At 40.3% G+C, this 24190-nt stretch overlaps 1 protein-coding gene across 1 annotated transcript in view; it reads right to left on the reverse strand.

The window, feature by feature from the left end:
* fndc3ba (fibronectin type III domain containing 3Ba) overlaps positions 1 to 24190 on the reverse strand; it is a 90423-nt gene that overhangs the window by 16831 nt on the left and 49402 nt on the right. The window contains exons 8-23 of the mRNA XM_069710662.1: positions 13250 to 13308; positions 11137 to 11288; positions 10962 to 11021; positions 10688 to 10826; positions 10086 to 10139; positions 9719 to 9843; positions 8828 to 9002; positions 8026 to 8112; positions 7024 to 7159; positions 6186 to 6257; positions 4829 to 4947; positions 4441 to 4546; positions 3557 to 3729; positions 2617 to 2730; positions 2281 to 2430; positions 559 to 839 (exon numbers count right to left, since the gene is read on the reverse strand). Coding sequence (XP_069566763.1) covers positions 559 to 839; positions 2281 to 2430; positions 2617 to 2730; positions 3557 to 3729; positions 4441 to 4546; positions 4829 to 4947; positions 6186 to 6257; positions 7024 to 7159; positions 8026 to 8112; positions 8828 to 9002; positions 9719 to 9843; positions 10086 to 10139; positions 10688 to 10826; positions 10962 to 11021; positions 11137 to 11288; positions 13250 to 13308 — 2002 coding nt within the window. The remainder of the gene's footprint in view (positions 1 to 558; positions 840 to 2280; positions 2431 to 2616; positions 2731 to 3556; positions 3730 to 4440; positions 4547 to 4828; positions 4948 to 6185; positions 6258 to 7023; positions 7160 to 8025; positions 8113 to 8827; positions 9003 to 9718; positions 9844 to 10085; positions 10140 to 10687; positions 10827 to 10961; positions 11022 to 11136; positions 11289 to 13249; positions 13309 to 24190) is intronic.

Raw genomic sequence — 24190 nt, forward strand, 5'->3', positions numbered from 1 at the left:
CTCTTCACATGTCACATGCCACAATTCAAAGAATTCACTACAGAATCATACGCATGCACACAAACACACTCACAAGTAATCACAGAATGGTTTACAGCATCACAACAATAGCTGGCAATTCAGATTACTGTGTAGTTGTTTACTGCTGCTCAAGTGCCACACGTCTGACATCCCAACTCATGGAAACACCAAACAGGCTATCCCAAGCTTCTAAGACTGTCACTACTACATGTGGACCAACACCTTAAAATTGACATTTCAATAACATGAAATGATTAAATAAAAATGATCTATAATACGAATATAATTTTACTACCCTAAAATAATAAATACATATGATATATACATTATAATAAATATTTTGTGATTAAATTTTTTTATTTTTTATTTATTAACTATCAGTTAGTTCCATGGTCATGCTTTGAGTATTTTGTGCAGTGGGACAATGTTTTCAGAGATGCAACTTTTTCCTGATATTACTATAAAGTTGCTAATGGTTGCATGATGGGAAACATTGGATCCAACATTTAAGTTCCAGTTTCATGATCAAGTCAGTACCTGTATTCACTGTCTGGCAGCAGGCCGCTGACAAGGTGACTCGTCCCTGATTCAACAGTGATGGGTTGGTCGTCCAGGGTGATGACGTAGGAGGTGATCTCCGCCCCGTTACTGTTTGGCTCCTCCCACTTCAGGAGCAGGCAGGTAGACGGGGAGTGACCGGTCTCGGAGGATGTTGGGAGGTCCAGGAGGGTGAGAGACGAGACTTGGTCAGGATGTGTCGCCGGGGTCCGGAAACTCACCTGCTCACTATACGGACCGGCACCCGCCTGATTCACCGCCTGAGTGGGAGACAAAAAAATGCAACGGGGATGAGAGAGATGGAGGAGGAGAGGTTTGATTGAGAGTGGACAGAAAGGAGGTGAAGAGAGGGACAAAAAGACAAGGATGATCGGAGACATAAGTGAAATGAACTGGGCAACAGTAACACAGAGCCAGAGAAAGTAAAATTGAGGGGTGGGGGCGGGGGGAATAAATGAATAATGGAAGAACACAAGAAAATCAGCAGGAGATTATTTCAAATCAGATGTGAGAGAACATGAGTCTATTTCTTGTGCTGCCTAACACATTTAGTACCCACTATTGGGTGCCTTTCAATCGCTTGTTGTTATAGTCTATTGATTGCCTCATACAAACTTAGTGAGGAGGAAACAAGGACAAAATACAACAGTATTTTAAGACTACATGTGCAAGATTTTTAAAGCTTGAAATAAAAACCCCAGAAAATAACAAATACTTCCTTCCATAAAAATGAGCCATTATCACTTTCCAAGAACATCCCAGCAACGTTAACATACGTGTATGCCGAGCAGTAGAACGTAAAATTGGCTGTCAGCAGTGTGAACTTACAGCAAAGTCTTGACTTACTACTTTATTTTGGCAGTAAACGATCTACAAAGTCCATGACAAGAAAAATTTGATTTCAGTCGTATTTCTGATTTATTTCAGATGCCAAATTAATTTCGCCGTGGCTTGAAAAATATTTTGAGGATTGATCGACCTCATCCTTGTGATAATGTGTGGCTTTTTAAAGTGCTCTCATCAAGTTGCTGATTTGACACAATGCTCATGTACAAGTTTATACATTGGGAGTCACAGGGAGTTCAACCAATTCAGAGCCTCTTGTGTGATGCTTCTTACAGTCCTCTTAACATTCAGACATATGGACACACAAGTGCACAGAAACACACAAAGACAAATCACGTACACAAACAAAAGCAGGGATGAGGACATTAGGTTGACCTTGTTTTGTCCTCTAAACATTATAAATGAGCCCATAAAGATTTGAGCAATAAAACATGTTATTGGATTCATAGCTTCCAAGGGTACATCATAAAGAAAGAGAGAGGATGTGTACGTGCGTTAGACAAATACTCAGAGAAAGACAAAGTCAGCACTTATTCATGCACCAGATTAAGAGTCAGGACGCAAATTGAATCAATTATCATCAGTCTTTCCCTGGTCACTGGCTGTTTGTGTGCGTCTTTTCCTTTTGATGCTCTCTTGGGCTGTGTGTATGTTGTGCCATTGTGTGTCCTGACAGAGTTTCTGTGTCATTGCTTGAAATTCAGTTCTTTGTTGGGTCTTAGTGTGTCTCTGTGTATTTGTGTTTACATTCTGCACACAACAGTTTATGTCCCTTCTTCTATCTTGCAGAGTCTGCGTACCTGTGCATGTATACAGTACAGTTTGTGTGCGTGTGTGCCTGTGCGTTTGTTTTACCTGTAGCCTGCAGCAGTAATCTGTGGCAGGTGTCAGGTCTGACAGTTCACACTGGGTGGCAGATCCACAGTAGATGAGCTCCATTGGTTCATCTTCCCTCGCCCAATCCAAACGATATTCAGAGATGTCTGTACCCGAACCCTCGGGGCTCTGCAACACGAAGAGACACACTCACTCAGCCAAGAAACAAACAATGGGAACCTGAAACTGAATGGATACCAAATTCTGTAAAATCAGAAAAGCTTTCTGGTTGGGCCTCTTTAGATATCCATTTTTCTCGGTTTCTCGGTTTCCCTCTTTTGATAAATACAGTTGCATCTTCTGTGTTTGTCTCACCTCCCAGTTGAGCGTTACACAGGTGTTACTGGTGAGATTGACGAGTGGCGCACCACATTGACCAGGAGGACCGGCTGCAGTTGTCACTTCTGTTGGCTCAGAGTACGCTCCGAACTAAGACACACAGATCCAAACACACATATGAGACTAAATGTGCAATGATTAGTCAATTAATACATTAAAAAAAAAAAAAAAGTATAGTTTTTTCAGGCAAAAGTGTTGAGTATTTGCTGTTTCTAATTTCTCAAATAACAGATTACATACTTTCCTTTGTCATAGTCAACAGAATACCTTTGACTGTAGTTCAGATGTAAAAAGTGCTGAAATTAACTCTCAAATCACACTTGATTGTCTGTGCATGTGTATGAACTTATGAGTCATGTGTTTTTGTACGCGCACCGATTGTTCAGTTTCTCATTCACATGTGTACTGTTGTTCCTACTATTTAATATGCGCCGTGTTTGTGCCTGCTTTTGATTAGACAGTCATCTTTGACCGAGTTGATGATCAAAACAATCAGATGTTACGTTAATTCTGTGGAAAACATTTGCATCCAAAACATCTGCAACCTATTAAACTGTCTGGGACATTCTGACCTCATCACTATTGGCCATGTGTCTTTATATGTGTAGTAATGATTTCAAGTTGAATTTAGTGGGGCTCCTCTGTTTGTTATTTATATTAAAATTATACTACACACATGTACTCAGCATACTGAATAGATCCCGTGGCTATAAGTAAACAATTGCCATAGAACACAGAATTTCATGCTTATTATTAAACATAAAATTGACATTAATTTGTCGAGGTGTTATTTATTGAGGCTACTAAATGGATTTCATGGTCCTGTCTGGTGAATTACTAGCTAATTTTCTCTTATCATGAATATCATTATTATTATTGATCTTTAGTCCTGCTGTCGTGAGCAAGTGCTTCTCACCCCGGCCTCGTTGGCGGCCCTCAGTCGGAAGCTGTACGTTGCACCGGGTAGCAAACTAACGACAGTGCATTGCAGCTCCGAGCCATGGTAGACCTCCGCTGGCTTGGTGTCCCCCTCACTCATCTCCAGACTGAACACACACTCTTCACACACTCCCTCAGAGACAGAAGAGTCTAAGGGGACAAAAAGAAGAGAGAGAGAGAGAGAGAGAGAGAGAGAGAGAGAGAGAGAAGGCATTTATGTACAATCAAACTGATTTGTTTACATAATTAAAAATGATCCTCGATGGAAATACATAGCAGATATAATTATATTATCTTTAGTTGTAAGATTATGTTTAGTTTTACATATTTTAGATCATGTTTACAGATCAGTTAACCAGGTAAATTTTTCGACAATTTCTAGTAGATTTTTTTTTTCTCCCTCCAACAGCTGCTTCACTTTGCTTGCAGTGAGATGAAAATAACAAATGATGGAGACAGTGGGGAAAACCCTCCAATACATTATGTTTGACCTTCTACTCGAGCCAGTAATTGCAGCGGTGCTGGCTGAATGTGAGCTGATTAGGGATGTGACCAGCTGTATTAAACTGGTTAAAAGAAGAACTTTCTCAGCACTGCGGGCTGGGAGATTTTTGCCTGCCAAGAGATAACAGTACTAATCTGCTATAATGGGCTGACATTAGCAGAGTTAAGTTAGATATGAGGCTAGGTTAGGCATTTAATGGGCTAAATTAGGCCTCTATTAGGCTGAAACAGGGTTGACTTAGCTTACATTAGATTTGGCCAGAGAAACACATAATGCAGCTAGAGGGCAATTTAACTGCCTAATAGAAATAATATTGAAAAGTATTGTAATAAATAACAGTGTATGTCAGCACTCACTCCATTCTAACTGCACTTCCTTGTGTTTGGCTTTCCCCACAATCCTCGGCGGCTGGCAGGGCCCTGGCGGGACACTTAATGTACGGACCGGAACACTAACAGTGCACTTTAGGAGCAGAAATAAACATAGAAAGTCAAAACAAACGAGACGAAACTATAATTATAAATCAGTTTGATTAATAAGTAGATAACATTTTATTTATATTTGGCTACTTTGTTGCATGCAGATTGTAGATTGTCTAACTTTAAAAAAAATAAAAAATAAAAAATAAAAAAAAGGCTACACTCATGCACCACTTTTGCTCCACTCCTAACTCAAGAACTGACAGGAAAAAATTCAAAGTTCTCAATGCACCATTTTAAAGTTGTGTATACGTTTGTGTATTACCGGGCTGTGTCCTCCTGTGGTGATGCTACACACACGTAGGAGGTAGAAGGTCCCAGGTGTCAGGCGTTCACACACACAGTCTGTTGCTGGACCACTGTACACTACCACCCACTGGCTCGCTACACAAATATGCAGATGCACACACAGACATAAACAGAATTACACCAATGATTTCACTTATAAACAAAAGTGCGTACACATTATCTGCTGTTCTAAAACATATTTCTGAGGTCGACCAAGTTATTTTTCCAGGAACAGAATCCCCATTGACCTAATTAATAATCATACAACAGTTTGTGTTGCTGTTTAGTTGTTGATGGATTGGGTAGTCATGTTAAATACAATACTTTGCCTATGAAGCAGTACTTATGTAATCCAGATATAGGACCTGTTTACATTACAGCGCAGGAACAAAACTGCAGCAGGAGTGGCCTGCATTCTGATTGTGAAATGGATACGCTTGGGTTATGTACTGACTACAACATAAAGGTCACATCAAAAAGAGAGTGTTCAGTGATGATGTAAGACATTTGTAGTGTCTATCCAAACATGTGTTTGACATAGTAATGCCACACACATCAACCACCCTTAATAACATAATGAATCATGGTAAACAAAATTAGTTGAGTCAGGGTTGTTCTCAGAGTTCCCCACCACAACATGTCCACTGGTACAGGTAGTGAGAGATTTAAGAAGGTAAAAAGGACAGAAAAAGGAGGAGAGATTAAGACAGATGAGGCATTAGAGGGTATTAATGGGCTACAAATCATTCAGTGTGCAATGATGTTTCAGAATTAACGTTTTAGCTGCTTCTTAGATATACAACAAGTCTTTTCTTGCCAACTAATGAATGCAACACTGAAGTAGTTGAAATAAAATCATATCAGGTCCTGTCATAGTGACTGAAAAGCACAGAGTAAATGTCAATTGCAGATGATCATTTTGATTATCTATTCTTCTGTTCTTTGACATTCAACACTAGTCTAAAATAAACAACTAATAATGTGTATTTCTTTGATGTGACTGAATGAAAACAGATTCAATAGAATAACACCTCTTACTATTCCCTGAAATAAACTGCAGAATATTTAGTTTCCTGTTGTGCCAATGTGAGAAAAACAACAAGTGTGTTAAATTGATTTTAACAAAGAGGAAACAACGGCTTCCTAGGAGAGTAAATTAATCAACAAATGCATAAAAAGAACGAGCACATGTAAGAGAGGATGGGTGGTACATTTTGAGTTATATGTTTTATAATGATTGACTTAGAACAAACGCTCAGATTAGCTGAATGTGGGATGCTTTTATGGATGGGGGAGCAGATGGATGGGCTGACTAATAGATGTAACATTCGTACCTTCAGAGCATCCCTCTGAGATCTCAAGCAGGTACGTGAGAGCCCCGGAGCCCCCGTTGTCCTGGGGAGGATCTGTAGGAGCAAAGGATTTTAGTTTGAGATAATATTGCACATAAACATCCTTCTTATTCTCAGGAGACTTCATGAAAAATATTTGCACTGTCTTCTTTATTGCTTTGGGATATCATCTCAATAAAATTAAAAACATATTGCCCACTCTGCAGGTATCAGCACAAAATCTATAAAAAAAAAAAACAGATTGTCTTTCCTGGAGATAATTTCAAAGAAACTTTAAAGGCATTTTGATGGCGACTATAAAATAATACAATATCAGTGATGATGTATTTTGAGGTTATGAGTAAGTCAACACTGCTAGTAACAATCTACTTGGCTGTGCCTCAACTCATAAGAAGTAAACACTGTTGCCATAATTGCAGTTAGAAACTGATGGGTAATGGCCAAGTTGTAGCCAGTGCAGAAATCATGACGCACTACACAGTAAAGAAAACTGTTCAGCAACTGTGTTGTGTTTACAGCTAAATAGTGATTGACAGACATATAGTTAAGATCTGTGTCATGTTTACTATATTTCAGAAAGGAAGCTGTACTGATTTCTGCAGTGCTGCCAAAGGACAAATGTATGATTGCAGAATTAATGTTTGTATGGTACTATCTCCAAAATCTCACCAATGAAAGAAATAAATGAATAAAACTATCAGAATAAATAAGAAACATCGTTTCTTTTGGATGCAACTGTATGTTAGAGAGTGAGTGTGCGAAGATCCACTTGCATTTTTTTTTTTAAGTCTCAAGTGTTTTAGATATTGTGTCTGTTTACCCCATGTGACAGTAAATCCATAGGGCGTAGCTCTGGTGACACAAGGTGTAGATGGAGGTCCTGGTTTGTCCGGATTGGTGGTGCACACCAACACTTCGCTGGGACTGCTCTTTCCCTCCATGTTTGATGCTATGAGCTGCGTAGGAGGGCAACGGATAGAAAGGAGGTTTAAAGATGAGGAACGTGAGACGAAGGATAAAAAGAGAGACAGGGTCAGAAAGGAGAGGGTGACACAAGGAGACAGAGGAAGGATGGTAGGAAGCAGAAGATAGAGAAATGGAGAGGAGGAGAAGAGACAAAATGAGCAACAATGGGGTACAAGAAAAAAGAAAGAGGTGCAGTAAACAGAGAAGAGGACACAGAGGAATCCATCGAGAAACTGATTAATAGGAGCCATTACTCTCTGCTCCTTCACCTGTGGTTCTCCTGGCCTCTCTGCCTTCATTTCTCTTCAGTTTACTCCCTCCATTACCCATCCAGAGGACTATCAATTTGCTTTTTTCCCACATCCACACAGAGAACACACAGTCATGTGTGTTTGTGTCTTCAAAACCCCAAAGATGTAGCTGACCATGTGTGCCAAAGTGCCTGTAAGGTGTTATTTGAGATGATTGCACCATAATGCACATGCAAACCCATTGACAGAGACCTACTGTCGGTATATTTTGTTTCAGTGTCCTAATATTATGAGGAGTTACGCGAGTGGCTTTTAGTAGAACCGGACAGTGTTCTCTTCTTGATAAATTGCTGGTGAATTGCCTTGTTTCATTACTAATCCAATTGTAGCCGATTCTCTGGTGGCAAAATGATGTTCTCCATGTTGCATTATTGCCGATAGACAACTGGATGAGTTGGTATCCTTGGAAACTATGTTTTAATGTAACAGAGTAAATTTAACTAATGACACAATAATGACCTGTGAAAAAGTTCGGTGACAAGATTAACACAGCTCTCTCGTTTGTAAAGCAGAAACACATGCATCCACCTCACGTCGTCACTCACCCTGAATTTATACTGTGTACTCCTCTTCAGGCCTTGTACAGTACAGGTCAAGTTTTCTCCAGTGTACTTTGGATGAAAGTCTGTTCCCTGTGGGAGACACAGCAGTACAGCAGTACAGTAGTCAGTGTGTGTGTGTGTGTGTGTGTGTGTGTGTGTGTGTGTGTGTGTGTGTGTGTGTGTGTGTGTGTTCATGGTATGTCAAGGTTTCTTTCTTTTAGTGTGTGTCCATTTTGAAGCATATGGATGTCATAAAGCTGTCTTTCATACTTAATTTCATTACATGCTTGTGAATGTGGGAGCAACCAGTGCAATTCCCTGCTCCATATAATACGTGTTCAACCATATATGTGTTTCTATGTGTATGCTGCTGTATTATAGGATTTACACTTTCTGTGTCTGCTTTACATTCACCCAAACTCTTTTCCAGTGGATTATGGATTTAATTTGACATTTTTGCTCATAATATGTTTTTCCAAATGCAAAGCTTCCTTGCTGATATCTTATATTGTTCTCCCTCTACTTCCTGGGGGATTCAAGTGACTGACAGACGCAGAGTATAATGAAGGTATATGTTCAGGTTTTAAATTGACAGATTATATAGTACCTTCCACTTTCAATTCTGTGAGGTTTGCTTTTAATGGAAAGTAAAATAAATGTTTACGTGTGTGTGTGTGTGTGTGTGTGTGTGTGTGTGTGTGTGTGTGTGTGTGTGTGTGTGTGTGTGTGTGTGTGTGTGTGTGTGTGTGTGTGTGTGTGTGTGTGTGTGTGTGTGTGTGTGTGTGTGTGTGTGTGTGTTACTCACGCTGTTGTCCTCCTGGATCTCAAGTGTGTATTTGAGCTGCTCCTCACTGGGACTACCTTCAGGACGTCCCCACTCCAAGGTCACCCAAGACACCCCTGCCCTCACCAGCCGCGGTGCCAGCGGCAGAGCAGGCAGGGTACCCATGGTGTAAAACACCACCTCTGGGCTGAAGCCACTGCACAGAAGAAATTTCCATTTTATTCACATAAAGATGTGAATGATTGACTTGAGCACACTGGAAGAGATGCCGTGTGTCCTGAATTATGAATTCAGAAGATACAGTGGGGACTTTATAGAAATAAATGCTCATTTAGAGAGAGAGAGGATGGATACGTGTGGGGTTGCAGGTGAGCATGTTTGGGGAGTTTCAATGGAGGAGACAGGCAGAAAAACAGAAAGGGAGGAATTCATTTGTGACTTGCCGGAGGTTAAGTTGGAAAACTTTTTTCAAGTAACAAGAATAACAAGTAACCCAAAGCTTGCGTGTGCGGAGCATGTTTGTGCAAGTAAATGTGAACCGAGCTGAAGGATGCATGAAAGCCACATTGAGTTCAGCCAGAGAGGTAATTTCTCCTCCCGTGCTCTCACTCCGCTCTATCACCTCCTCCCTGCCAGCCAAACGACTGCAAGTGAGACGCTCCCCGACATAATGACAAAGAGGAGGCGAGAGGAGAGGGGAATTGGGAGGGGAAATGGGATGGAGGAAAAGGACTCATGTCACATGTAGAATAATAGTATTGAATAGCATGGTGCATGTTTCTGTTATTCTGTCTGCCATGATGGTGGTGGTGAGGTGGTGTATAATGAGGAACAAGAAAAAAAGCTATTTGTCATTTGCGCGTGTGCGCATGTATAATATGTGTTTATGTATTCAGTAGCAGGCAACGGTACCTTGTGCCAATGTCGTTGTGTGCAGCCACTCTGAACGTGTAGCCACAGGCGGGGAACAGTCGTGTCAGCTTACAGTGTCTCTGGCTCCCAAAGTAACATTCTCTGAAAACACTGTTCTTCTTTCCCTGTGGAGAAAAAAGAAAGGAGAGGAAAGGAAAGGAGAAGAGAAGAGAGAAAGGACGAATGGGAGTATGAATACGAGAGGAAGAGGAAAGCCACATATTGAGTGAGGAAGAATAATTCAGTCTTGTAAAAGCTGAATGTGAACATTTGTTTAGCAATATCTGGGACAGGTATAAGTGCTTTTTTTTTCCCCTGGTAAGGGTAAAGTAAGACAGATGACGGACAGAGCGAGAGACAGACTTACCTCATCCCACTCGAGCAGGTAGTTTGTGATTTTGGATCCATTATCGCCTGGGGGCTGTGACGAGGAAATGAACCGGACGAGGCGAACAAGAAACAAGCGAGAGATTGAGAGATTAACTGAGGATAAAAGACTCTGACAATGAGACAGATAAAATACCTGCTGTGTTTTTATGACTGGCCTCATATCCTGTCTGGGTGACTGATGTCACTCTTTATCAGTGACAGTGTGAGTGGATATAAATTACTTAAAGAAAAGGTCAGAGAGGAAGCAGAGATGCACCTTGACAGCATTGTGCAACACTGCAAGAATGTCTATTAGGTGCTGCAGGGCTGATAAAGTCAAGGCAGGAGGTAAACCAGGTGAAGGAAAACATATTACAAGTATTTATTATCTTTTATGATAATAAAAGAAATGTACAGATAACATTTGGTAGATGTACAGATAACATTTGGTAGATCCAGGCTCATCGGATTTGTATAAAACAAAATCAGATAGTGATAGCATTAGATTGATCTCTGACATCATCAAAACTATTAAAAAAAAAAAAAAATGATGTAACTATCTATCTCAGTGTCTAGAGATGAAGATGTCCTTGGCTGTACCTTCCACTGTAGGGTGAGGGTGCTCTTGGTGCGGTGGGAGAGTTTTGGGGGTAACGGGACGTCAGGGATGCTGCAGTGTGTGGTGAACGAGCCGGCCTCCGAACACGAGCCTCGAACCGAGTTGTACATTGCCGACACCCTGAAACAAACAGACAGCAAACATTTATAAGGAGCAGCATTCAGATGATTGCTTGTCCTGCATGAGTTGAAGCTAAAATTAAAAATCACAGGGGCATAAGTAATATAAATAACCTTAAAAAGATTGATTCCTTACCGTACGTGGTAGTCTGTCGTCGGCCTTAGGTCTTTCAGATGGTACTCCAGTTCTTCGCCGCTGAAACACAGATCAAACACAAAAGTTACACCAGTGTGCTTTAAATGGGTTTTTACTGAATGAGGTTTATTTGTGGCTGACGCTGTATTCTCTCAGCTTGGAGCGTACTTCTCACCTGTATATAAGGCGATACTTTCCATCTCGTCCCTTATCTGAGAGAGAGACCTCATAGGAGCAGGACACAGGCATCCCGTTACTATGCCTGTTTACCAGCCCTGTTGGGGGGGCCCAGGACAGCTGTGCAGCCCGCGCTTGAACATTGGACACCTGTAAGACATTAAATAAACACAAATACTGCAGGTTACACACACAATAACATCAAGAACAGTTCTGCCATTTGCAAACATTTTCCGAGGATGGAGTGTGACTTTTTGTACGCAGCTGCACAGGACAAGCATTTGATAAAATTTTCATTTTTGAATGGTCCTTTCCATTATATTATGTTCTAATAATTTGATTCTGTTGTATTTTGTTGTATCACTTTGTAGGCAGTGGTTATTCAGCCCCCATAAATAGGCAATTTTGTTCTATAAAAGCATTTCGTGCTATAATTTTGAATGTGTGTTTTTGTCTATTTATGCATTTGCGTAGGTGTCTTTGTGTTTTTGTATGTGTATCAGGGTAAAACAACATGTAACTGCAACCATTACTCCATTTGTCTGTTGTTTCAAGCTCAGGCACATCAGTGCCAGGAACTCACAAGGAAATTAAAACGAACCAACACAAAAAAAGAATCCTGCATGTTTGTGTGTTTCATTGTTGTACTTGTCTGGGTGTCTGCCTGTCTGCAAGTGCATGCATGTTTATGGTTAGTGTTAATTGCAGCCAATCTAACGATATTTAGCACAATCTGCCGCCATCCCGGCATTTATTTCCACTGACTAGGCAATAAATGTGCCCTGATGGCACTGCAAACCACAACTAGACTGTTTATAAGGAAGAGACAGACAGACAGGTCATATTATTAAGACTCTTGATCACAATTGGTTTTATGAGATTACATCACTGTGCCCACAGCCTGCCTCAGAACACCTGTGTCTTTGATGGGAGTTTATTCACAACTAAATTCAGTTTTTCACTCCTGCTCTGATCTCTTTGCTTAGATGTAGACTCTGGATATGTTAATATGATATTGATGTGCAAAAACACAGTGACAAACAGAGAGAGGAAGACAGTGAGTCCTTAACAAAATGACCGAAAGCATAAAGAAAAGGCTACGAAGAAACTCCAATCCTCTCTTTAACTGAAACTAAATTCAAAGAGATTAAATTTCTTGCAATGACAGTAAGTGACAATACCTGCCTCTGCAACACCTACTACTGTGTCTGCATGGTGCAAAACTGAATCTATGAATAGGCAGATTTGCTGTCTGTCTTGTCTCCATTTTTCTCTATATACACACTTGTACCAAATTACTGCCTTCTTTATAAATGTATTACGGTAATGCAGGTGACAGTAAACCACATCTGTAGTGTATGACAAAGATTTCTCATGAATTGCTCTACTCCTTCTTTCCTTCCCTGTTCTATTTCTGCTCAGTACTAACAATAATAAACTGCATCAGTTTTGAGGTCATCTGAGGTTATGAGATCAGATAAATTACTACTGCAGATCAATTTCCAGTCTCTTTCACGTATTTCTCAGTATCTCAGTATCTCCTTTTACACTAAATTTGTTCTCTTTCATGACATCATTCTCACTATCTATTCTAACCCCTATTAGAAACCCACAGATGGTAAATGGTCCAGTTTCACAGCCTGCAGACCCAACTGCTTTAACTGGGAGTGAGCAATTCCTCTCCGGCAAACCATGTCTGCATGACACCAGCTCATTCATTCACATTCCCCTTGGGGAAGGAGGAAAAAAGCTGTTAGTGTTTACAATGTTTTTCAGCTGGAGGAGCCGCGTTAGGAAGTGGATGACATGAATGGGCAGATGCTGCCCTCATGTGGCCAGGATGAGCACAGCTTATATTATCAGATGTTATTAAATCCCCACAATGACTTGAAAGTGAGATAAACTGCAGTCACTATTTTCCATCTGAGTGTTTGATTTTCATGAAAATCACAGAGACAAGACAGACATATGTGAAAGACATCAATGCTTAAGCCAGCCATGACTGCATGAGATAAGGAGGTGATTGATGAAAGTGGTTATAAGCGTGTGTGAATGTGTTGTGTGTGTGTGTGCGAGTGTGCGCAGTGGTGGGGAGAGGTATGCATACCAACCTGTGGTTTGTCGATTGTAGACAGCATGTCTTGAACACGCTTCCCCTCGGAATCATGATCTGAGGAGACAGAGGGAAAGGGAAAACTGAGTAATTATCAAAAATCAAATACACAAAATATTTCCAGTATAATAAACAGCAAAGAGAGACTTTGTGTATAAAGTGGGCAAAAGTCCTGGGGGCATCTGTGCCATAATCTGTGTATACAGTTTCCACATGATTCTGACTGCTGACTTTTTTTTAATTATTTATTTATACAAAATTAAAAAAAAAAAAAAAAAAAAAAGAAAGAAAAAGGAAATTTCACCATCCCAAGTTTCAAAACAGATCAGCATTAGCAATTTTGGCACTGCTGGTGAAAACCGGTCTGTTGATTGACAAGCAGAAGGTTTCCATTACTCACAGGCCATGTTAATGTGATATCTGGAAATATAAGCCTCATTATTGTCCAATGTCAGCCAAGGTCTGCATTTAGATTGGGAAATTGTAGGGTTGAAAACCGCCAGCTGAGAAGCATTTTGTTTCCCCCAATCAACCCCAATATTGCGTGTGAACATGTCCCTGTATGTGCTGGTAATTCAGTCGTCTGTGAAAAATAGAACAAGAATAGCCCAAAAATAAAGTAAAAACAGACCTAAACTCTTTAGGAAGTGTGTTGTCTAATGGAGTGTGATGCAACACTTGTTTTCATTTACAAGTGCCTATATTTTATCTCAAGTCATGATGAAAACACAGCCCTCAGAAAAAAACACGAAATTATCCAGCATTCCACAGAAAAGCATTAGTCAAGAATTCCTGACCAGGAACAAATAAAACAGGGAGCACCAAAAAAAACATATAATGTGACTCATATTCCACTGTGACTGTTCTGCTCGGTACATAGAAACTGTTGATTATCTTTGAGTCATTAGTTCATAGAAATCATTATCCTAATCATTATTATGTATCATTTTGAATCAGTTGTGCCAACAGCTGTGAATAATTACACACAGAAACATGTGACATCAGCAGCGTTGCTGTTGTAACCCTGCAGAACAGCTTGTTATGTGCGACAATATACTCATGCCATATGTATATCATGACTGTGGTGCTATATTATGCTTCGCTGAATCTTGTAATGGCAAAAGTCAACAAAGAAAATCTGAATTAAATATTTGTCTTACAACATTTAACCAAGTATTCAATTTATTTATTTTTTTATTTAGACTATATATATTTGTACAATATCCTTGACCAGACACAGCTGTGAATTTACATATGTAGCAATGTCAACATTGCTTCCTGTGCAAAAAAAAAAAAAAAACCTTCTAGAAATGCTTCTAGAAAACACCAAACCAGTCACCAGTGTTTAGACATATGCGCTTTCCTACACTAATTATAGGTATGTAATGACATTAATTTCTATTCAAATGCTATACTGTATTACAGATTTGGTCATGTTAAAACCATCAATTAGTTTACAATAAGGAAATGTATTCTTAACTATTTTGACAATCTTTTTTTATTCAAGTTATTTATTAAGCAAAATTCAAAACAATTATTGTTGCTATTAATAATTATTTTCGCTGTTTTCTCCGTTTCACTTCATTGTAAATAGAATCTGGGCAAAAAAAAAGGAGAATGAGGTTGTCACTTTGGGCAACAGGAGATAGTGAAAGGAATTGTTCACTATTTTTTAATATTTTATGGAAACAAATATTAACTGATTACATTGAACAAAAAAATTCAAATAATAGTTGCAGTCACTTATTAGGTGGGAAAATCCCATCATGTATTGTGAGCTTGGCTGTTGTTTTTACTCGACCTACTGACTGTGTCATGCGGTGCGAGACAGGCACAACCACTCAAGGGCCCCCCACACACACAACACATGCACACAAACACACACCCATGCACATGTCTGCTCCACTGACACACGTCTTCGGGTGATTTAGTGGACGCTGGAAGTTATTATGGGTGCAAGTGAATGCGCGCGCACATGTTTGGGTAATGGAAGTCTTTCCCCCGTGTGATCCCCAGCGTTGAGGTTTTTCCGACCTGCTTTCTCCATCTGAGTCCATCTGTGTGTGTGTGTGTGTGTGTGTGTGTGTGTGTGTGTGTGTGTGTGTGTGTGTGTGTGTGTGTGTGTGTGAAGGTGAGCAATACAAGACCTGTGTCTAGACTGCTTGATGAGTGTGTTACAGGAGCAAGAAGACTCACAAACTCACAACTGCACATATACATTGACATATAAAAAGTATATTTGTGTACACGGAAGTTTGTGCTTCATAGACCACTGTATGTTTAGTGCAAGTGATGAATGAGAGATCGTGTGTGTGTGTGTGTGTGTGTGTGTGTGTGTGTGTGTGTGTGTGTGTGTGTGTGTGTGTGTGTGTGTGTGTGTGTGTGTGTGTGTGTGTGCGCGCACGTATGTGTCAGTCTCTCTGACAGGCTCTATGGAGGAAAGGGCCTTATTGTGCCTGGGGGTACACTTATGAGTCATGGCAACAGTGATGTCATGGAAGCACAACCTCAATTTGACCTCCCAGTGTGTGTGTGTGTGTGTGTGTGTGTGTGTGTGTGTGTGTGTGTGTGTGTGTGTGTGTGTGTGTGTGTGTGTGTGTGTGTGTGTGTGTGTCTCGGTATCAAGTTACAGGAGATTGGTGATGGGGATAGGGGGAGGGGGAGTTAAGCTACTGTGTGTTGTGTGTATGTGTGTCGAGGCTGGCAGTGCGGGTAGAGTTCAACAGGTGAAGTACACATTCTGCATCACTGCTCAATACATTGGCTCATTAGCACTCTTTTTTATTTTTATTTTTATATGCACACACTTGTCCTCTTTCATCCATTTGGACAAAACAGAACCTTTTTTTCTCTCTTATGGAATGAAAGCACACTCAGACTCGCAGCTGTAGACATGAACAGCTCTGTCAAATAACAGGCTGATCCAGCTTGTTCCACCCATTCATCACAGCTGTGAAAAAGGAGAATATGTATTGGCTGCTCAGTGCTGTGGTCCTGTAGCTACTTGTCTCGTGCAGCTAAGAGCGCTAAGTCAAGAAGATGTGGAGTTCCTTTATGGCATCATTTCAGCTGTCCTGTATTGAATATTAATCAAAATATCATAAATGTAGTTATATTCATGTATTTTTTTTTTTTTTTTTACTGGAACCTCCAATTCCAGTAAATTTAAGTCAGTGATAGAGTCTCAACTTCGGTAATTCAATGAATTTTGGTGTAATTGTCCATATGTGCAACATCAACTTTCAAATGAGTTTGCAATTATTATTTAAACTCTATTTTTGGAAACCTGTCACTCATTCCTTCTTTAGGAATTAATTCAAATTTAAACGACGGCCATATTCAGGTTGATGTTTAATGTCTACAATCTGTAACCGGTTATGGCCAGTTTAATAGTTCAAGTGCAGACCCGATGAGACGCATTCATTGTTTTTGTACGGTTTGGCTAAACCCCAAGCTCAGCGTGTGACAGAAGAAACTTATTTAACATTTGAGGAGGCCAGTAATAAAGTTTGAAAAACACTCCTGCTTTCCCTTCGCCACTGTGGTTGTTGAGTCCAGCTGCTTAAGTGTTCAATATAGACATCAACCACAAGGAGTCAATGCTGACGGCTGAAACTGAACCTCTTCCCCAGTGTTACTCCACAACACAACTCCCACCTTGTCCACACACAACTCCCACCGTGTCCTCATGGTGCCTCTTGTCCTCCCCTCTTCTGTTTTTGTGCAGCCCACGCACCCTTTACTTCCTCTCCTCGTCTGACCTCACATCCTGTCTGCGTCTGACCGCCTGCGTTTGATTACTGAGGACAGCCAGACGCAGCCAGGGAGCACAACGGAGGAGGAGGGGGAGCGAGCACCGGGCCGGGCCAAAAGCAGGCGAGAGAGGGGAATTTAGAGGAAGAAAGAGAGACGGTGAAGGACAAAGTGCAATGAGAGAGAAGGGACAGGCAAGAGGAGTCTGGGGAAGAGATTAGGTACAAAAACACAAGGAAATTGAGAGACAAAGAGCAAGCCGGGGATCAACAGACAGGAGGAGAAAGGGAAGGATGAAAGGAGAGCGGGAGGAGAGGGCTTAGGAGGATGTGAGGCGAGGATTACGCAAAAGTTTTGTGACATCATCAGAAGGCACACAGCAGATGCACACCACTCATCTAAATGTAGTAGTATGTATAGTATGACTCAGTGCTTACAAGTTTAGGCTGGTTTGCATTAAAAATCACAAAAACTATATCAGATATAAGTATTAATTTATTCATCATGGGATGATGAGCCGCTGCTTCTGGTGGCATTTTTCCTCGCTATAAACTTCCATGTCAAGGTTTGCTTTTTATGATGTCTTTGGTTAAATTAAATTGGCTAAAATGGTTCATAATTACAGCTGACAGTAATATCAGTGCAACTCTTGGTGAAAAATGTGAATAGGAATATTTTCATGAATGTTTCCCTTATAAACATTTTAAAAGTAGCTTCAGATTGCTGTTAGGGATGCATACTACAGAATAATAAACTTTCTGATTGGATGTTTCTTTCTTAAATGCTTGAAAGCTGATTTAACCCTGACTTTATTTTTTGTACACAGGTTTTACCTTTGATTTTTTTTTTTTTTCCAATGTTTTGATGACCAGATTATTTTATCTTTTTTACTGATATCCATCAGGAGAGTTTCATGTCCAGCTGAGCGTTTAAATGGTTCCTACTTCCAGCAACTTAAAATTGTCCACATCCAACGTGAATAAAATCATTTTTTCACAGTCCAATTCTATTCTATCCACAACTAGCTATTCGGGTAAACATTCACATAAAGGCATGATGTGATCATCATTGTGTCTCTACCACTTTATTTACTGTCTAATTCTACTCTACTCGCTCCCTCAGTCCTCCTCAAGTACGTGGCCGCGTTTATTACATTCGTTTTTTAAATGTCGCACACTAATTTTAAAATTAGTTACGTCACTTACTATTAGAACTTCAATAAAACTGAGTCACTTTGACATTGAGGAGGTTGCATTCTTCCTGCATGACAGCCTGTGGTTCTTAGACACAGTCTGTCTGCACTGGGACAGAAAAAGACCTTTAAGGCCTGGAGAAAAAAATGTGAAAAATGTGGCAGCGGCGCTCACTCAGCCCCCACTCCACACACATACTGGGCCACAGGGTGCGTGTGGTGTGTTGCCTTAAAGGAACAAAGCGAGATGTGATACCCATCTTCAGAGGCCTCTAATCAGGGAGAACAAAGCAAAAGAGAGGTGCTCTCATCTGGAAGTAAAAGGAGAGAGACCAGAAGGAGACCAGAGGGAGAAAGGAGAGGAAGGAGCGGGGAAAGAGTGGAGACAGAGGGAGGGGAGAAAAGAGGAAAATGGAGGTAGAAAGGATTCCACTATTATCATCTGCTGCTCAACATAGTGCTACACACATCTGCACACACACACACACACACACACACACACACACACACACACACACACACACACACACACACACACACACACACTGGACAAGTTGTTGGGAAATGCCTGAAATCATGGTTGTCATGGTGAAGGTTTGGTTCTCAGGGCCAGAGCCTGGATCGTTTAGAAAGGGGATTAGAAAGGGAGACACGGACAGAGAGACTGGATCAGAGAAGTGAAGTAAGAAATCAGAAAGAGAGCGAATAAAGGCTAAAGAAAGAGAAAACAAAAAGTAAATTAAATTGAAAAATCAAATGAAAAAACAGAGGAAGAGAGCCAAGCAAATAAGAACCCTGGCTAATACTGAGCTTCATGTAAAATGAGAAATATCAGGGTGGGATTGGAAAAAATCTTGATAATTCAGTTAGATTTCTGCAAGAGGAACCTGATTTTTTTGGTGTTCAAAAAGTGTGCATGTGCATAACAAAGGCAGCAGAAAATATTTCAAAGGCAGAATCTCAAAGTAGAGCAATAATAATTAAAAAAGAAAAAAAAGATCATGTGTCCAACATAATGGGAGTCCAAAGCCCAACTTATCCTAAAACTAAAATAAATAAGTCGCAGTATAAACACATGTAATTGAATTCCACTGTTGCTGGTCTAAACATGATTTCTCTCAGGTTTTATGTGTGCATGTAAACGAACACATACAGAGACTTTCACCATTGCAGCCCTCTCACTAAAGAGAGGGACGAGTGTTCCAACTGCAAAGAGTCTCTCAGCCCCCCCAAAAAGTATGGATGTTTGCGTATCTATGCACGTGTGTTTATGTAAGTGTGTATATAGGCTGCGAGTGACATAGCAACCTGGCCAGGCAGTGAGGAATTATGGAGGATGCGTTTCTCAGAACCCTGACCCCATTCAACCCTGCTCAGCCAAAAAAAATCTTGACAGAGTGACTGCAGACTGGCAGACGCAGTGGAAGGCAAATCGGCAGTCTGACAGACAGCAGAGGCGGTTAGAGAGAGAGGCATAGACGGTGAAAGACTATCAAAGAGGCGAACAGAGATAAAGACACAGAACAGTAGGCAGATGGAAGGAGACAGAGATACAGTTCAAGGTCAATCAACCATCCATCCACATTAAAGCTGTCATTATTGACCACCAAAATAATCTCTCTATTTAATGAAATGCATTATGTTTAAAAACACCAATAATTGCAACACAAAAAGTTGAAAACATAACAAATCATTTTCTGCTAGCTCAAGCCACCTGTCTATGTCAGATAGCGACAGTTGATGCATTTTTAAACACACAATTATATTTAATCATAAATGGACTTCCGTTTCACACTCAAAAGTTTCTAACAAACATGTCAGTGTCTCTTCCACAATTCTCACGCTGCTTTCAGCATCTGCCTTAAAGAACTCAGAAAACGTTGTTAACTTTAGTAAATTGTATATAAAAAAAGTGCCCCTCCTCTCTTCCTGGTTTGTGCTGTAAAACAATGTAAAGCCCAGCCGAGTGACACTCAACGGGGGAGAAGTAAAGGGCGGTAGCATCACTTCTTGCTGCTTTCAAACCTGCTAAAAATAACGTCCCAAATTACTGGAGCACACGTTTATTCAATTACTTATTTTTGTTTAAGTCGTATTTTTCTGAAGCAGCAGTTGAAAGGACTTAAAATATCATGTAACCCACTTCTGGTTAATTAGGAACGGTTGGGTGCTGTAGTTTGATAGTGTGGAGAGTTTATCGCTTGTATCACAAGATTCATTCAGCTGGACAGGGAAATGTCTGGTGTACTCATTGTGATTGGGCGAGAACAACCTCCCCTTCTAATCCCACTAGTCCTGTTACATGATATCAGCGGGAAAGACATTCCTCTGGTGGTAAAGCCATCCCTTGTTCCCCGTCTGTTTTTTTGTACATGCCCATTTTTGACTCTTTTGTTCCCAAGTTTCTGTCCTTTACTTTTCCTCTCCTCCATTTTTTCATCTCATTTTTTTGTTGTCTTTCTTCTCTCAACTTTCCCCCTCCTAGTCTCTCTCTTCCATCCCACTGCCTTCCAACTTGCCCGACAAACATGGCCGTATTTGGGTTTGTGGAAAGGGGATGGAGTTTGTGTGTGGGAGGGCGGTGGGGTTGAGATTATCGCCATAGCAATTCACTAAAACAAACCAGGGTGGGAGTGTGTTCACACGTCTCCGGGCCTGTTACCGCAGTCACAGCAGGAGCAGCTGGAACAGGAGTGTGATAGTTAATATAATTGCTGAGTCATGACTTGACTCGGTCAAAGGCTGCAAGAGCTAATGAAGATGACATCGAAACTTTCCAGGACATTGTGTTTTTAAAATCCTAATTTTAGAACTGCCATTATTCTAAACTCTTACTCCATTGGTATTTTAACTTAATTTGTAGGAAACTGCATCAGGGTAAAAATTAAATGAAAAAAGTTGCTCGAACAAATGAATAACTATTAATGACTCACCATACACTGAGACATTTCTAAACTTGGCAAGAAACTTCTAAACCAATTATTAATTATTTTTTACATTGTTTCCGTTCTGAGTAACTTTGAAGAAGCATCACCTCCATGGCCAAAAACTTTAATTCATTCAATGAGGCCTGAAGAATTCTGAGATTTCATTTGAGACCATTGCTTAAGTTTTAAAGTGAGATGAATTTATGCAAAACCTGAAAAACATCCTCCCAAAAAATATTATGTACACACTCCTGCTCTATTCAATACATAGATGTTTGTTACCATAGCCTAACTTGGTTTGGCATGATCAGTAGCTTAAGGTGCTTAATATTAATTAATTAATATACTAATATTTGCCAAACGATAGCAGACTTAGATACAATAACTCACCTCTGGCAAAATCCATCACAGTACAAAAACACTGTTGACTGTGTTTCTTGGTTGCTTGTATATTATATGTATATTATATATATAGATATTTACTGTACCGTATGTATATATATATATATATATATATATATATATTGACTGTGTTTATTGGTTTGTTGTATATAATATATATAGATATTTAATGTACTGTATATATACTGTATGTACTGTGCATTTTATATTTTATATTTATATTTTTTATTTTATTGCTTTTCTATTATATTATTCTATTCTATTATTATTTTATTCTATTGTTTCTATTATTGCTCCTGTATGTATGCTGCTGTGGCGAAAAAAATTCCCCTCGGGGATTAATAAAGTATATATATACCTACCTACCTACCTATATTGCTGTGAAACTGATATTATTGACTCTGTGTGCTGTTGCACTATATGTTTTAGCATTTACACTTTTTCTGAGTCCAATTGCTATGCCAATGTGCTATGAGCCGGGTGAGGTAAAAATATCTAAAGATAAAGTAAAACAAAGTACTGTATAACTTCTTACAGTGCCAGTGCCAGGCACAGTAAGGTCCCGATGTTAAATATGATCGTGCTCAGGTTTATCTAATCTTGATTCTTATTGCTGTTGGCACTTCTAAAACATTGGTTGTTAAAAATATGACAAAAATCTGAAAAAGACCAAAGCGGACTGGGGAGGGTGTGTTTTTAGATGAAAATGAAAGATGAAAAATGTAATAAACATAATCCAAAAGTTTCATCAAGTCTAAGGCAAAACATCTCCAGAGAACTGAAAGAACATTAGATTCCAGTTGGGTTTTCCATATTTCAAAACATCCTTCTTGGGACTTTGGCATTATAATTGGTAATTAAGAATAGATCTTAAGTACTTTCTTCGGTTTAAAATTACTGTGTCAACACTGAAGATAAATGAAATGTTTTCTCTTCTTTTTGTTGCTAAGACGATTGTGCAAGTGAAAATGAACTTGGAAGAAATTCCAGACATTCAAAGAGTATCTCAGGAAAAAGAAAGGAAAGCTTGTTACATGCCATTTTAACTCAATTTAAATATTCTGTACATGTGATACATTTCTTTCCACACTTATCATTCCATCAGACAGCTGACCACTGCTTTATCTATGACCCTTCTCATTTTCCTCACATCACATTCACAGAGCCAACATGGCGGGTGCAGCAGTCGCTGCACACATCTGGTTTCTCCTGGATTCACAGCACTTGGCAATGACGTAGAACCAACGGTGGAGGAGCTGAGGGAGCTGGTCCATCTGTTTCTGCTGAAATCCCACTTTTTCTGAGTGAGAGACGGGATCTGCGGTGGTGATGATGCAGAGCCAAGATGGAGGAACAGAGGGGATGGAGCCCACATCTGTTTCTGCTCAGCGAGCAGCTCAGTTCTGAGGAAAAGGGCCTGTAGAGCTGGCTTTACTGGGGAATGGACACTGTGCTAGCCAAGTCCGCCTGCTGCCTTACTGGCACTGGGGCAGTAGCCACACACACACACACACACACACACACACACACACACACACACACACACAACACACACACACACACACACACACAGAGAAAGCAAGGGCATCAAGGGCAAAGCGTAGGCGGCTGTGTGTGTGTATGTGTGTGGTATTCTGGGTTGGACGATACTTGGATTGGATGCGCCGAGCCAAGCAGCAACTTTGTCGGAATGTTTGCACTCTGCTCTCTAACTCTCTGTCTTTCCATCTCTCTCTTGTCTGTGATATAGGACTTCTGGTTCGATTCTTTTTTTTTTCTTCTCTTTACAATCCTTCCATCCATCTCTCTCCTCCCTCATCTGTCCTTCAAATCCTACATTCCTCGCCGCTCTCTGTTTGCACCCCTATCCTCTGGACCCTCATGCTCTGATTGTTTTACAGGGAGCGCAGTCACAGGGTGTTTGTGCATATGTGTCTCTGTTGGTGTGTGTGTGTGTGTGTGTGTTTTGTTTGTGTGGGCGTGCGCGTTGTGTGGCACATCTAGCTGACTCAGCCTGATCTCCAGCCCTATACTGAGACCCTGGTAGACCAGAACAGACACCCGACGACATGGTGACATGCTCCTGTCTGTCATGTGTGTTATTGTTGTTTGACTGCTGCAGCAGGCACCACATGAAACTCATAAACTGAGCTGTCGACCTCGCTTTCCTTTTCCTCTTATGGCAACATCTTAGGTGAGTCCCTGTTATGTGTTCTCAGTCAGTTTGGTGTGTGTGTGTGTGTGTGTGTGTGTGTGTGTGTGTGTGTGTGTGTGTGTGTGTGTGTGTGTGTGTGTGTGTGTGTGTGTGTGTGTGTGTGTGTGTGTGTGTGTGTGTGTACGTGTGTGTGTGTGTGTGTGTACGTGTACTGTAAGGAGCTGTACAGTCTCCCCTTCACTGCAGTGCAAACACTGCCTCTTCTGTGTCTGAATTTGCAGATGTCCAGATTTGCATGGGTACTTTCTATGCGTGCAAGTTTGAATAGTTGTAATATGAAATATTTACATAGAACCTTAAAATAAAGAATAAGTGGTCTTCGTGCGTATAAATGACTTAAATAACAAATCATTAATCAAAATGATTGTGAGTTAATCTTCTGTTGATGAGCTAATTATTTAATAATCTCACCACAAGGCACTACTTTAAAAATAAGATAACCCCTGTGAA

Source organism: Brachyistius frenatus, unplaced genomic scaffold, assembly GCF_029030835.1.
Source record: "Brachyistius frenatus isolate BFR_SWC_R1_liver_20210118 unplaced genomic scaffold, ASM2903083v1 Contig_93, whole genome shotgun sequence".
Lineage (NCBI taxonomy): Eukaryota > Metazoa > Chordata > Actinopteri > Embiotocidae > Brachyistius > Brachyistius frenatus.